The sequence below is a fragment of the Ptiloglossa arizonensis genome, chromosome 1, assembly GCF_051014685.1.
Source record: "Ptiloglossa arizonensis isolate GNS036 chromosome 1, iyPtiAriz1_principal, whole genome shotgun sequence".
NCBI classification, from domain to species: Eukaryota; Metazoa; Arthropoda; class Insecta; order Hymenoptera; family Colletidae; genus Ptiloglossa; species Ptiloglossa arizonensis.
The window spans coordinates 9251335-9267167 of NC_135048.1; the positions used below are offsets into that span (position 1 = coordinate 9251335).

At 39.8% G+C, this 15833-nt stretch overlaps 1 protein-coding gene across 10 annotated transcripts in view; it reads left to right on the forward strand.

Moving 5' to 3' along the window:
• The window catches only part of Stac (C2 and C2B_Munc13-like domain-containing protein staccato), a 49498-nt gene that overhangs the window by 23910 nt on the left and 9755 nt on the right, over window positions 1-15833 (forward strand). For 7 of the 10 annotated variants that reach the window (XR_012993467.1, XM_076321453.1, XM_076321433.1 and 4 more), the window contains one exon: window positions 622-877. Coding sequence is in view for 9 of the 10 variants with exons in the window: in XM_076321453.1 (XP_076177568.1) it covers window positions 622-877 (256 nt within the window). In the remaining variant the exon portion in view is untranslated. Of the gene's footprint in view, window positions 1-621; window positions 878-7685; window positions 8027-14554; window positions 15267-15833 lie in introns of those variants that run through there. The other 3 variants (XM_076321482.1, XM_076321490.1, XM_076321498.1) reach the window with 3 other exon arrangements.

Consider the following 15833-nt stretch of genomic DNA (forward strand, 5'->3'; position numbering starts at 1 on the left):
AATTATCGCGCTTCTTAGAGCACTTAACGAAATCGATCAGAGTCAGGGAAACAGCTCGCCCGGCAACGCAATGAATTAATGTGGCATTGGAGCTCAACTTAACCAAGCATTGCTCGTTTTGCGCTACAATTGCTGCTTTCATCGTTTTATTGCTAGCTTCTCGCAGAACTTCGTTTCTTCGATGCGATTCTATCGAGCGATTGCAAAAGTCCATTGCAAACTTTTACCAGAAACTGTATCAAAGAAGTTAAATGGCGCGAAGATCCGGGGGAAATACGATGCGTGGCATTTAAGTATTTTTTAATTCAGGACGTTCATCATAAAACAAATAAATCTTCCATCCAAGACACAATTAAAATCACATAACACAATATTCCTGTCCGATGACACAAATAACCTTCTAGATTTCACCACAAATTACCTCGTATCCTGTACAATCGTGTTCGATACGTTGAGCACGCGTTGTAAAAAACATTGTAACGTTATTCGAAACTTATCGAGACTTTTTCAATCGCTCTGATCAACTAGCGAAATAGATCTGCATTGTTTGTGCTGCGTTTGATTTTCGTGCAATTTACTTATGGGGGGAGAAAAAAAATGTTCTAAATTCTTTATTTACAGAATACAGGAATCCGATGGTGGATTTTTCGAAAATCTCGGCACGTTGTTAGCCGAAAGAGTTCGAGCACAGGAACAAGCGGAGGGACCGCTTCCAAAGAAGAGAGATGAGGCCGAGGAAGAGGAAGAAGAAGAGGAGTCTTATGCGAGCGAAGAGGGAAGCATCGAAGAGCCCAAGGAAGCGCTTTTGGAGACCGATAGCGACAGAGACGAAAACGAACTCGCTACGAGCTTCCTGGCCGAATCTATGGGATGGAACGTGAGTGAGAATAATTAATTTTTATTATTATTCGAACTTTATTTATTTTCTCATTTACACTATACGTTGATTTTAATTTCGTTATTGATGTTCATTGAGTTCACAGACTCAATGTCTGACGCGATAAACGGGTCCACGATTAATACACGAGAACCTCGTTCTTTGCATTACATTGACAATTGTAGTGGGAGTATATTGTGTAAACAAATAATCCTTGTTTCTTTTGGTCGGTTGTATCCATAACCTCTCGAACCTCGATACTTGTATGCATTTTCGGTCTTATCTTCGTGCAATTATCGAGGTTCTACTGTACAAAAAGAAACACATTTTTATCGAATATTCTCCATAACTCGCTTTCGCTAAAAGTGTCTGTATTGCAGAATTTTTTTGAAACAAATGCATATTTTAAGTCTTCGAGGCACAATTGCTAAACGTGTAAAATGATACAAGATGACTGAAACTAAAAAATAAATTAATTAGATATTTTATTATGAGATGGAATATTAACAGTCTCGCCGTGCAACTTGTTATTTCAATTCTTCATGGTTGGTTGGGAAATATCCCACCGTGTATATCAAGGTATTAAAAAGGTGGGACATTTGTTAACCCATTATGTCCCAAAGGGTTAAATTAGCTACGAACAATATTATACAAAATTTTCGTGTAAGACTTGAACGTATGTTAAAAGACTTCGATCCTACTGACTCATCGAATAAGTTCTTTTCGACTTTGTTAAATTAAACTTAATTTCCCCCTCCATTAATATCTCTTTGTAAATACGTGATATCTTGTTCCAAAGATTATGACACGTACTGTACCTTGTTTATTTGCTTGAGAAACGGAGAACGCGTGTCTATAAACTTGCGCCAGTAAACGAGAGATAAAGTGGTGGGGTCGTCAAGAGTTATGACGGGGAGAGGCACTCAATGGCCTTGAGTGGCCATTTTATTCGAACTGAAGCGTATTTGGACTGTAGGGCAGCCATAGTGAAAATCGGTGGCTAACAGAGGGCTAATATCTCCATACACCAGAGTCGCCAGTTAATCGATGCTGAAAATGTTCAGATTAACTCTCTCTCTGTTATTATTATTAAGTATTTTATACACATTTATTTATTCGATAATAATTCGAAAAATCCAATCGATCGTGGATGGAAGTTCTCGATTTACCACCCTCAGCATCGATGCTGAAAATGTTCAGATTAACTCTTTCTGTCATTATCGTTGACTATTCCATACGTATTTATTTATTTGATAACAACACGAAAAAGTACCGGTAAATTCTGAAGACGTTAATTAGATCGGTCGATCGTGATTCTTTCCCCCCTTTGACTCTCCGATCGATCGTAAAGTTCTCAATTTACAACCCTCAGCATCGATGCTGAAAATGTTCAGATTAACTCTCTCTCTCTGTTATTATTATTAAGTATTTTATACATATTTATTTATTCGATAATAATTCGAAAAATCCAATCGATCGTGGATGGAAGTTCTCGATTTACCACCCTCAGCATCGATGCTGAAAATGTTCAGATTAACTCTTTCTGTTATTATCGTTGACTATTCCATACGTATTTATTTATTTGATAACAACACGAAAAAGTACCGGTAAATTCTGAAGACGTTAATTAGATCGGTCGATCATGATTCTTTCCCCCCTTTGACTCTCCGATCGATCGTAAAGTTCTCGATTTACCACCCTCGGCGTCTGTTCGTTTCGATCGTGGGTGTTAACCGCCGTGCTAAAATTCAAACCTCAAGTGGTTCCTTTTCTTAGACGCGAGCGACTCGTGAAAAACAGAACTGTCGCCCAAAGTGAAGCTGGCCCATGACACGATTCGAAATAACAACGATCTTCGCGCGACGAATGGATCGTTTAACGCGTCATTGACACGCGAAAGGGCAACTTAAAATACTTTGATAAGTTTCGTACCGTCTACTCTGCGTCAGCACGGATAAGGGGTGATCTGTTCGTCTTGAGAATCGCGTCAACGGCTGGTTCGTATAACGCTCCAATTGTAGATTATGGGAAACAGATGAGGAAAAAGCATGGGAAACTACGTTAGTACGTTCTTAGAAAAAATGACGTCTACCAAACGGGAAGAATATTTACCAAGCTTTGTCGAACTTACGATTACGGAGCAAGTTCCTTGCTTCGAATTTCATTTCGTAACCCTTTTTCATTCAATTTTTAAATTATGAGTACGTTCTTTAAAGGAAGGGGTAGATTTTATCGAAAAGATAGAGAACCTCTGCACCTTAATTTTTTCATATCTTTTTCGTTTCCCTCCAGTACTCGAAAAAAACAGATCGACTGTTCTATAACTGCCTAACAGTATTACTTCGTTCTTTATTCTTCCCAATTCTCGAGTGAATTATGGCAGCAGGTTCTGTCGTGCGATGGTAACGATACAATATTGATTTCACTAAGGTCGCAGTTGCCGGCGAGGGCTCGTCCAAGTCAGATGTCCTGTTTCGTTACTAATCGATATATTATAGCGGCTGGTAAAGTGGTTAAATAATAGCATCGTATCCTCGATTATGTCTCAGTTTTGGAGTCGAGAGTAATGCGACTGGGAAAATATGGTCAACCGTTCACTCTGCAGCTCGACGAAAAATACGTAAGTCTGGATAAGAAAATATAGAGGGATATATCTAATCTGATCCGTTAGTTCGTAATTTATTCTTTTCAGAATATACGTAGGCATTCCGATTACGATAGATCGATAAGTATAATTTATTTCAGTGAAGCGTTTCGAACGTTTTCATAACAAAAATATAAGGTCGCCTGAAAATATTGTTCCGGCTGCACCGTTTCATAGACTCTTGAATTTCATTCGTGCTTTTATCGTGAAGTTTAAGAGTTCGCTACACATTGCCCAACTATATCCTTGCAACGTAGAAAATGGCAGAAATCAAATAAACAGTTTCCAACTTAAAATTAAATCCTACAAAAATTGAACTTGCGGCGTATACGGAGGTAGTCCCAGAAGTACCTGACCTAACAAAGAAAACACAAAACATTTGGAAAAAAAGTATCTTTATTTCTCTAGATAGTCTTCTTTTGGATCGATACACTTTTCCTAACGATGTTCAATAGCTTCGATACCTCGTTTACAGTGAGAACCATCGAGCTTTGCAGAATAACCATCAACCACAGACTCCACCTCTTCATTGTTGGCAAATCGTTTACCATCGAGACATTTTTTCAACTTTGGAAACAGAAAATAATCCGAGGGGGATAAATCTAGATAAATAGGGTGCGTGGGGAAGTAATTCGAACTTTAACTCATTGATTTTTGAGTGTGAACAACGGATGTGTGAACCGATGCAATGTCTTGACGAAACAAAACCTTCTTTTTCGCAAGTGCTGCCCATTCTTCTCGATTTCGTCACTCAAACGCTGCAATAAGTTCGCACAATACTCACCGTTGATTGTTTTTCCTTTCTGGAGGTTGACAATGATAATTATCCCACGCTCGTCCCAAAAAACTGACGCCATAACCTTGCCTGCAGATGGAACTGTCTTCGCCTTCTTTGAAGTTGCTTCTCCCTTTTCAGTCCATTGTTTCGACTGTCTATTCGTCTTAGGTATGAAGCGATGTATCCATGTTTCATTCATGGTTACGAATCGACGCAAAAACTCGGCTTTATTGCAGTGAAACCTCGCCAAGCACTCGATCGAAACATCCTCACGACGCTGTTTTTGTTCCATCGTGAGTAATCACGGCATCCATCTTGCGCACAGCTTTCTCATGTCCAAATTTTCAGTCAATATTCTGTGTACAGCACTTTTTGATATGCCTACCGTGTTCGCTAGCTCGTGCACTTTCAATCGACGATCATCCAATACCATTTTATGGATTTTTATCACCGTTTCAGGGGCAGTCACCTCGTTTGGTCTTGACAGTTCGTAAGATCTCTTTTAAACTCTGCCACCCAATATTTTACTGTTGTAAACGAAGAGCAGACTCCCCCAGAGTAGAATCTAGCTCTTTGATATCGGTTGAAGCGAGACCTTTCGAACGAAAGTATTGTGTCGCGTAACGATAACCAATTTTTTCCATGTTTACAAATTCACCGAGAGCGTTCACTATTGATGGCTGTCAAACAAATACTAAACAACGTAGCGTCGTCAACATACGAACTTAAGCTTTACAAGCTCGGTACTTTCTCCCTTAGTCATTCTTTTCAAACAACTACTGTCATCTATACGTCAGGTTGGGTACTTATGGGACCACCCTCGTAGTTTTCCAGTCACATCGGTCCGCAGACAAAATTTGCTAGAAACGTAAATTTAACGTTACACTCGACTATCTGGTGTCCTTTAGTCTGTACGTGTACTGGAGATCTAGAGAGAATGTCCCTAATTAAAATTCGGATTTCATGATCAGAATTTTTTAAGGGTTATTTCACTATTGGTCGAGACTTCGTGTCACGTAAAATGAACGATTAATAGTACAGCTGCCACCGAAACACAATTTATGAACGAAAAATCGAATTTATCTTAGATCGCTCAAGAGCATTCTTTACAGCTCTTTGCAATAAAATAGAATAGTCACATCGATCCTGTGCGATTGCTCAGCGGTTTGCGGTACAGTAATTCCTCGATAAAACATCGCATTGGTCCCTCGTTAAAACGTACCGAATCTAAAACTCGAATCTAAACCACTTGATTGTATTTTCGTACAAGTATTATCAACGGATTACAAAAATTAATCGAAACACACAATTACATGGACTATTTTTAATTACACGTCATTCGAATTATATTTTTAAATACTTTCAACCGCTTACGTATAATTAAAAATAGTCCGAATATGGTCGTGTTTGATCTCATTTTCATCGAAAGAATTACGCCAATCCATTGACTAATGGACTCACGAAGTTTCGGCTCGAGATACGAAAGGTCGATTACAATAACAAACTCGCTAACATTTCTACTTGTAAGTGTAAATAATGTAAGTCTTGTTCGAAATACGGTAACTTCTCTTTAAAATGTTGCACGCGGATATAGCACGCTTTAAGGAGAAGCTACTGTATTTTGAACAAGACTTACATTATTTATACTTACAAGTAGAAATGTTAGCGAGTTTGTTATTGTAATCGACCTTTCGTATCTCGACCTGAGACTTCGTGAGAGCATTATCGACGGACTGACGAAATTCTCTCAATGAAAACGAGATCAAACACGACAATTGATACTCGACTTGTAATATTTAACATTACTTCAACAGTCTCTGTTGTAAAACAGTAAAAGTATATCTTATTGGACGTACATATCACCGGACCACGACCCCAGACTGTCGATACTTTCCGATCTGCAAAACAAAAATTTATTCGACTAGATAAAACGCTGGGTACCGCAGAGTGAATTCTCAGTCATGGGTCAGTGATCTCGGCCTTTCGATGCGCCGAAACCAGAATGGAAAAAGAAAGGAGGCCTACACGTGATTGCCTCAATTATGTCACCGAAACCGCGACACACCGCAGGGTGTTATCCTCCAAGCTCAATCGAGCAGTTAAGCTCAATCTGAAACTCAGACTCTGATGTGCGCGCGTTATTATTATGATTATTATTATTATTATTATTATTATTTAAACAGGTATAATTTTGCAAAGTATTAAAAAATATTGGCCACTTTTTTTTGCCGAAGAAACGATGAACACGGCGAAACGAAAGGTAATGATAATTTTTTGAATTGCTCAATCTCACGTGTAATTCCAATGGAATGGAACAGAATTATTTTTAACAAATTTTGAGATAAAAATTCACGTGACGTTATAGGTGCGTAATGGTCTTAAACGGTTCGAGAAACCTTCCTTTGTGTCTCAGCTTTTCGACGCGCCCAAACGAGAATGGAAAAAGAAAAGAGGCCTGCTCGTGAATGCCTTAATTATGTCACCGATACCGCGACAAGCGCCCCGCGTTTATTGTTATTGTTATTGTTATTGTCATTATCGTTGTTGCTGCTGTTATTGTTGTCGTTGTTGTTGCTGCTGCTGCTACTGCTACCGTTGTTGTTATTGCTGTTGTCGTTGTTTCTGCTGCTGCTATTGCTGTTGTTGTCGTTGTTGTCAGTGTTTGCTGCTGTTATTGTTGTCGTTGTCGTTGTTGCTGCTACTGTTACTGTTGTTGTTACTGCTGCTATCGTTGTCGTTGTTTCTTCTGCTACTGCTATTGCTGTCGTTGTTGTCAGTGTTGTTGCTGCTGTTATTGTTGTCATTGTTGCTGCTACTGCTACTGTTGTTGTCGCTGTCGCTGTTTCTACTGCTGCTGCTGTTGCTGTTGTTGTCGTTGTTATTGCTGCTACTGCTATTGTTGTTGTTGTTTAAGCTGTGATACATTTGTATAATCTTGAGGAATATTGGACACTCTTTGGCTAAAAAATGATGAAATTGCTCGATTCTGAGTGGAATCTCGACGAAACGGCGGAGAATTGTTTTGAAGAATCGTCGAGATAAAAATTCGTGTCGCGTTATAGGTGCGTAATGTACTTAAACGGTTTCTCGAACCGTTTCTTTGTGCTGCAGCATTTCGACGCGTCGAAACGGGAATGGAAAAAGAAAAGAGGCCTGCACGTGAATGCCTTCAATTATGTCACCGATACCGCGACACACGCCGCGCACGCTTGTACACCGCGGGGTGTTATCCTCCGAGCTCAATCGAGCAGTTAAGCTCAATCTGAAACGCAGACTCTGATGTTCGTGCGTTAGCCAACGTACGTACGAACGTTACACCACCACGTCGGACTCGGATACGTCGACGTACGACGACTCCGATCTGTCGAGCCGACTATTCCTGGCAGTGCGGTGCTCGCCTCCGTCAAGTTCCTGTCGCGTCTTCACGAGTCAATTGGTCCTGGTCCCGCGTCCTTTCGCCGCGTACCACGTTACCGGGGCACGTCGTGCCCCGACCACGGTGCGGTGCATCCGGTGACATGACCTCGTCGCGAATTGGAGAAGTGTTCAGTGAAACGGGGGTGGCGATCTAGCCCCGTAAAGGCAAACGCCGCGATGAGAGAAACGGTGAAGTGGACTTTCCATTGCGTTCGTGTGTGGATGAAAAGTGTGAGACACCAGGTTTCGCGGTAATTGGGGGTTACCTAATCCAGTGAGGAAAACGTTTAGAACGTGGATGAACCCAATGGTAGTTATTTGTTATAGTGAGCGTTAAATGTACATGTTTTGTGGATGAATTCCGTATTGGGTGGATGTTTAGGGATTGAAACAAGTTGGTACAATAGGCTTTCCGATTATCTGACCTAACAGAGGGACATTTCGAACAAGAGAATTGTTCGATGGTAGAATAGTTATGAAATTTCTTTAATTCTGTGTCTTAAATTATCTAAACCAGCCTTTCTCGGTTGTCGTTCATGAACCACTTTAGACGTTCCTCTGCTTCTTCGTTTGTTTAACAATTTGTCACAGGCAGAGACACATTTTTATTCGGATCGTGGATCGTGAGACAGTGATCTAGATCCTTTGTCCAGTGTAATTAATGTTTGGAATACTCTTGATGAAACTGTTAGTGCACCTTTAATCGTGTACGCAGTAATTGTAAATGTTCTAGTAACCAATTCATTTTATTCTCTGATCACGTTTCAAATTCGTAATTGTCTCGCGTTTTATTTCTCTGGTTTTTACTGTGGCGTCATTGTTATATGTATATCGTAACATTTCGTGTTAAAATGTTAGGATTATTTAGATCTTTATAGAAGAATGTTTCAGTGAGAAAAGGGTTACACGCTTTTTGAGGACAACATTGCATTCAGAATGAAATAAATTAATGGAGATTTTATTATAATTTTTTTTTTTTTTTTTTGTTAAACGAACGTAGAAGAATTTCGTTCGTCGATTCCTGAGACGCAAATCCTCACAGGCAGCGCTCGTAGACACGGTCATAAAAATAAATCAAACCTACCGAGAAAACTGGGTTGGGCAATCTTCTTCTGTTCTGTATCATCAAAAACTGGCAAACTGTCAGCGACATAGTTTCACTTTGAATCGAAATACCAGTAAGGAAAAACTTCTCAAAACCCCTTAGTACGCTTTTTCGTAATACTGACATAGAATAGTTCAAAAGAGTTTATAAATTGATGCCAGAGTCCATTTTAAGATCAGAAATCGCCAATCCATAGTTGATTGCGAGAAATCTTTCATTTGATCTATTTAATTACTCGACTAGGTAATTTGATACGAGAACGATACGATCTTGGAGTTATCGAGACAACACGTAACGAGATTATCACGATGTAATCGTTTGTTTGTAAAATTATACGATATTGGATATAGGTGAACTTTCTTCAGAATCGGAAATGATGATTTAAGATAGAGACTCGGTATAATGAAATTGTTCGAATTTCTGGAAGACCAACTATAGACGTTCTAATCACTGAACTATAACACGAGTAGAGAGTCACCATGTTATCGATTAGGTGGAACTATCGATTCGTTTCTTTCGTTTCGTTTTAACGTATCATCGATCATTCGACGAAAGAGATAGGATTAGAGATTAGAGAGAAAGAGAGATCATTCTAAGCTCAATCATCGAGTCCTGAAATTTTTCAATTACACGATCACCCAACAAGTGGTACATCAATTTCTGAGAAACGCTACTCGTTACACGTATCTGATAAAAATTAATTAAAACCTCCTAAAGAATAAACGATCAGAGAGAACATTTTTATCACAAACCTTAACATTTATTGGAAATATAAATATATTTCCAAAAAAAGTAAATAACTCGTCAGAGTTTGATGACCAGCAACTGGAGATGGAATCTAAAGCTTAAAACATAAATATATTTCCAAAAAAAGTAAATAACTCGTCAGAGTTTGATGACCAGCAATTGGAGATGGAATCTAAAGCTTAAAACATAAATATATTTCCAAAAAAAGTAAATAACTCGTCAGAGTTTGATGACCAGCAACTGTAGATGGAATCTAAAGTTTAAAATATAAATATATTTCCAAGAAAAGTAAATAACTCGTCAGAGTTGAATGACAATCAATTGAAGATAGAATCTGAAGCTTAAATCAGCTCGTAGGATCGCAGTATCCCCATAAAATGTTCTCACGGTGTTGTGTTTAAACGAGTAACTCTTCCCGCGTGGAGGAACCAATATGGCCGATTGTTTTCGATCCCGATGAACACGGACGAACGTTCGGTTGAGTCAGCCGGCGAACGTTCAGCAGGGGAAAAAGCTCGCGTCTCCTAAATTAATTTGTTCCTGGCGTAAAATAGATCCGGCGAACGAGTGGGCGTCGGATCAGCGACGAACTTGCATAATATCACGAAAATTGGGCAACGCGCGAAGGACGGGGACGTCGCGACGCGTGTACACCGTCGTCGGCCATCTACGCGCGCCTTGTCGGTCAATGAGCTAATTGCCGGTATATCAATTTTCATTGGGCGCAATTGCGCGAGCATACGAACGCATTGTGGTTGCACTTGCCCCGTGGGTCGCTTCAAATAGGATACGGCATAGTTTCCCTTTGTGCAGATTCATTGTCTTGTTTTCGCGTGTACCATTGGTCCCCGAGTTAACCGCGTGGCCAATGCGTCGTTGCGTCTGCTCGATTCTCAATATTTAATGCATTGCCGTACGAGTGACACTCAAACGTAGACACGGGGCATGGGTAAGCGAGATTAAGCTCATAATTGTATTACAAATGCACGTTTACCGATACAATAAACAAAGAATAACAAGCTCCCGATCGAGACCGGGCTGTTCGTTGCAACGTGAAGTTTCCTCGGTTGTCTTCGAAAATAGACGAACAATTGCAAATGTACAGGTAAATTAGAACGATACATTGGAGCTGTGTTTTGCAACTCGAGGTATCCAATAATCCAAGAAATGGACAAACGTTGCAAATGTACGAGTAAATATTAGAACGATACATTGGAGCTGTGTTTTGCAATTCGAAGGATCTAATAATCCAAGAAATGGACAAACGTTGCAAATGTACGAGTAAATATTAGAACGATACATTGGAGCTAGGTTTTACAACTCGAGGGATCTAATAATCCAAGAAATGGACAAACGTTGCAAATGTACGAGTAAATATTAGAACGATACATTGGAGCTAGGTTTTTCAACTCGAGAGGATCTAATAATTCAAAAAGGGAGGCGCGAAAGGAAATTTTGAATGTAGAAAAATGTAGGTAACTTAACATTTTTCTTACCGTCGTTTTAACAGTAGAACTACCGATAGATTTTTGTATACTAATTTCTCATACGTGTCTCAGGAATATCGATGATCGAAGCAAAAGAGAAACTTATGAGATGGATTATATGTATAGAATAAAATAAACTCGTATCGAATTTAAAATAAATTTCTTCCTAAAAACAGTCGAAATCAGTCATTTTGACTCGTTGGTAAATCTAGTGTTAAGTACACTTATATAAGTCACTTATTTTATTTTATAAACGCGTCCATCTTTAAATTTGGAAACAGGAAAATTATACAAAAGTGTTGCTTCAATATTCGCAATTTTACATTTTGTTCAAGATTTATTACAATAAACCTTCTGGCCTCTCAAAGCTATTGCGAGGCTACCCCCACCTATTTCGTTGAGCCACGCCTCCTAGTCTCTCTTCCATTTCTCTGCACACTATTTTTTTTTTTTCTTTACGAGAGAAGTTCTCGTACGAAAATTCTTGCTTTCCATATATAACGCTTCGAATCACAACGAGTACCTGAAAAATGTAATACTTGCAATTGGAATCGAACCCTGGCAAAATACATTCGAATTCTAATAGGAATATCTGAAACCCAAAAACAGTATTAAAGTTGGATAAAATGATAGTATTGGGTTGTTCGGAAAGTGATTTCGTTTTCCAAAACGGAGAATATACAATTTAATCAAATGTTTATACAGTCTAAAAAAAATCGTGTTTCATTTCATCGTGTCACCGAAACAAACGAAATGACTTCCCGAACAACCCAACAGAACCAATATTTCTTTTCCTGGACATCGTCGGACAAGTTATCCGGTATGTGATATCCGCTTCGAGACTTCAGAAAAAGGAGTCATCACTGGTTATAAATGCCCTGGTTTCGATTGGTCGACGCTCAACCTTTCCGTCCTCGTAGTACCAATTAAGGGGTCAATGCTGTTCAAAATAGCGAAATGTGTACAAATAAATGGAATCTCATTGTCAGAGTCAATTGCTCTTGGCAGCCGCATTCGCCAATGTCTGCCGATGCTGAAGTATATGGCCCACATTTCGCGTTCACCATTGACCCGTTGATCTGAACTGATTTTCGATCTTCACGTTTCTGCTCGAACGCAACCGTTTGATATCACTTTTGCGGAAACTTGTATTAAATCGTGTGGGATTTGTTAACAACATCCACCACTGCTCTGAAGAACAATTGGTGCACGATAAACGATCATTTTCGTATTGCTCGGTGACCCAGTGATCTAAATCCATTTTTCTCTGTGTACGCGTACGTCTGCGCAGTACACCCGATCAAATTTCCAGAGAATTGTACGAAACTTAAAATTCGTCGAGATTCTATTCCACCGTGAACGATCCCGTTTTGATATTTTCCAATGAACTACTTTTTCCCAGCAAGTGGCGTGTAATCAACTATTTCGGTGAGACGTCGCCACGTTCCTCTCGTTCTTGCGGAGCGGTTGATCGGGTGCGTCCGAAGACGCTAAAAAAAGAGTAACTTTAGACGCTTGCCTGATAAACGAAGAGCAGGGCGAGCAAAGTGCCTTGCGTAAGAGGGAATTGAGAAAAAAGTGTATTTTAAATATTCCAAGGTCGGTCTCAAATTAGACGCGGGAATTCAAACAATGCGAAAATAGGCTATCGTTAGACAGAGGTTAGGTATGAATACTTAGGGCTGTTACGACTATCTTCAACATGGCGTCTAGGCTTGCACGAATCTGTTATCGCAGAACCCTAAATGTCATTAGTTAGGGTCTTTCTTCCGATAAAAAATAATCAATTTTTACGCATGGTAATATTTTCGTACAAAGTGAATAGAATGTTAGGCGAGTACAATGACATTTGAATATATACTCCTCCGTGAGTAATCTTCGATGACCAAGGACGAATCTGTGTACTCATTGTACTCGATCAGAAAATAAATAGAAAAATATATATTACATGTAAATGTGAAATGCAACCACAATTGCGTTAAAAACTCGATATTTGTACGAGAAACTCGTTCGTGGTACTGTACCAACAAGGAGAAGGGTTGGTCACTTAGCAAACGAATAATGTTGAAAGTAATTGGTCATAGTAACCGTGAATAGTAAAAATGAACCGTGCGAGGTACCTTCTTGTTCGATGGGTTAGATTTTGTACGAATAAAACACACATTCCCTTCAGGGCTGATCTTTGAATAGATAGGGTGACACAGTAACCGAGAAGTACAATTGAAGTCAGCTCTCGATAACCATAAGCTATTGAACTATGTAACGTTCATTTTGTAATTAATAAGACTTTAGAGACTTCAAAATTTTCTTCGAAATCAACTTTACACGAATCCCAAATATTTTTCTGCCAATATATACGTCGCTAAAATGAGTTTTGATCACAAGTTTCTTCGATTATGATCTTTCAAGTCCCTAAAGACCAAAGATAGAATAACAGAGTAACTCGAAGGTAGAGTAGGAGTTTAGCTCTCGATCACCATAAACAGTTAAAATATTGTTCATCTAGTATTAATAACACTCTCGAGGCTTCGAACGAGACGTCTTCGATCGATAAGAGAGTAGATATCACCAAAGATAGAGTGACAACACAGTAACTGGAAGGTAGAGTAGGAGTTAGCTCTCGATTACCATAAACAGTTAAAATATTGTTCATCTAGTATTAATAACACTCTCGAGACTTCGAACGAGACGTCTTCGATCGATAAGAGAGTAGATATCACCAAAGATAGAGTGATAACACAGTAACTGAAAGGTAGAGTAGGAGTTAGCTCTCGATTACCATAAACAGTTAAAATATTGTTCATCTAGTATTAATAACACTCTCGAGGCTTCGAACGAGACGTCTTCGATCGATAATAGTGTATCATTAAAACTACTTTACATGAACCAATTCTCACCATCGTAACTTCAAAATTTCATTCGAAATCGACTTTACACGAGTCCCGAATGTGTTTCCGCCAATACACGCGTCGCTGCGATCGGTTTCGGTCGCATGTTCGCCTTTCTTCGATTATGCATACGCGTAACTGAATCAGTATGCGTAGCCTCGATAAGAAAGGTCGCGGTTACCATGGAAGTTCAACTTCGACCGACGAAGTGCAAGCATCTATCGCGATGTTATTCTTTTTTCGGGTGGTGCGCGATTCGTCGCGTCTGTAACGTTTCCAGAAACGCGTTCACGTTTGTTGTGGATTCTCGAGCTACCGGACTGTTTGCGCTATAATTCGAGCGACAACACCAAAGTTATCGGGTTGAGAAATAAGGTATTCCTTGGACACATTTTTCCGGCAGACTATTAGCGTAGCTTCTGAACGGGTCTGTGTATTCATTGTACTCGATCAGATAATAAATAGAAAAACACAGTGCACATAAATAAAAAATGTAACTGAAAAATTACATTAAATTATATATAAATTATATATATATATGTATATATGTATGTATGTATGTATATATATATTAAAGCAGATTAACGTGTTCGATATTTTCTATATACTAGTGCTACACCGATCACGTTAATCAACTTTGCTCCAAAAAGTGTAAACCTGAGATTCCACCGGCGGCTGTGATACCCAAGCAATCGTTTGAACAATAGTTGTAAATCTTGGAGAGAGAGAGGAAAAAAAAAGAAAACAGAAGCAACCGCGATATAGTTAACAGGGATGTTGGTGTTGTGAAAGATCCCGGTCCGAGGGTTAAGTGTCTTCGTTGCGGCACGAGGGCGGAAGTGTCAGTAAGAGGAAGATCTCGGGTTTCCCCGATCGAGGCCGCGAGTGCTGCTGCGTGAACGTCATTGTTCTCAACTAACAGCTTCTACTTTTTCTACGCGATGCGTCCGCGTGTCTTCGTCGCGGTGCTCTAGATCCCTCGCGTGTACCAGGCGGTTTTGCATGAAACCACCTGACCACTACCTACCGTGTTCTTTCCGACGAAAGTGTTCTCCTTCGAACGGCCCGGTCGAAGAATCGTACGAGTCGATGCATCCGGTGACGAACAAGTGGAATGCACCTTTCTAACGTAGCTCCCGTTTCGCGAAGTGATCGCGGGACAAAGTACTAGTGAAATGACAAGATCGCGTCAGTGAGTTGAAAATGGTGAGCATGAGTCCACTCGTGGGGGTGGCCACCCTGAATCGGGGGAGGAACACTTTCCGCGGGGTTCCCAAAGCGGAAATCGAGCGCAGAATAAACACTCTGCTTCAGGCTATGACGGTGAGTCGATCTTCGGTGATACATTACGTCGACGGATTGTTTTTAACGTGACCGGCGCAATTATTTCTAACCGGATAGAGGTTGTGTCCCGGCTCGGGTCACGTATGACCCACGCTATTCGTGGAAACAGAATTCCCTTTATTCTCGAACAATTGAACGCTGTCGCTACTGCTCGTCTTCGATTAAAATATTCGAATGCGAATCGTTCATACATTTCCAACGTTCAAACCCGGAAACCTCGAGCTTGCGAACGTTCCACTTTCTTTAAATAAATAAATTCGATGTGTTGCTCCGTTATCGAGTTCACGACTCGTTTGGGAATTGTCGAAAATTTTTTTTATTCGAAATAGAGTACTCTTTAAATAGCATTCTAAGCAAAGGAAAACGTAAATAAGATTATACCGCCGTGTCTTTTTCTCTGGAATTGTTTACTCGATCGGAACACGTGTCGAACAAAGAACTTTGAACCGTGAGCACTGCACCAAGAACGACTAAAATCTCAGTACGCGTGTACTGGCCGAGCGCAAAAGGTCTACACAGATTTGACAATAGCTACAAGCTCAATTT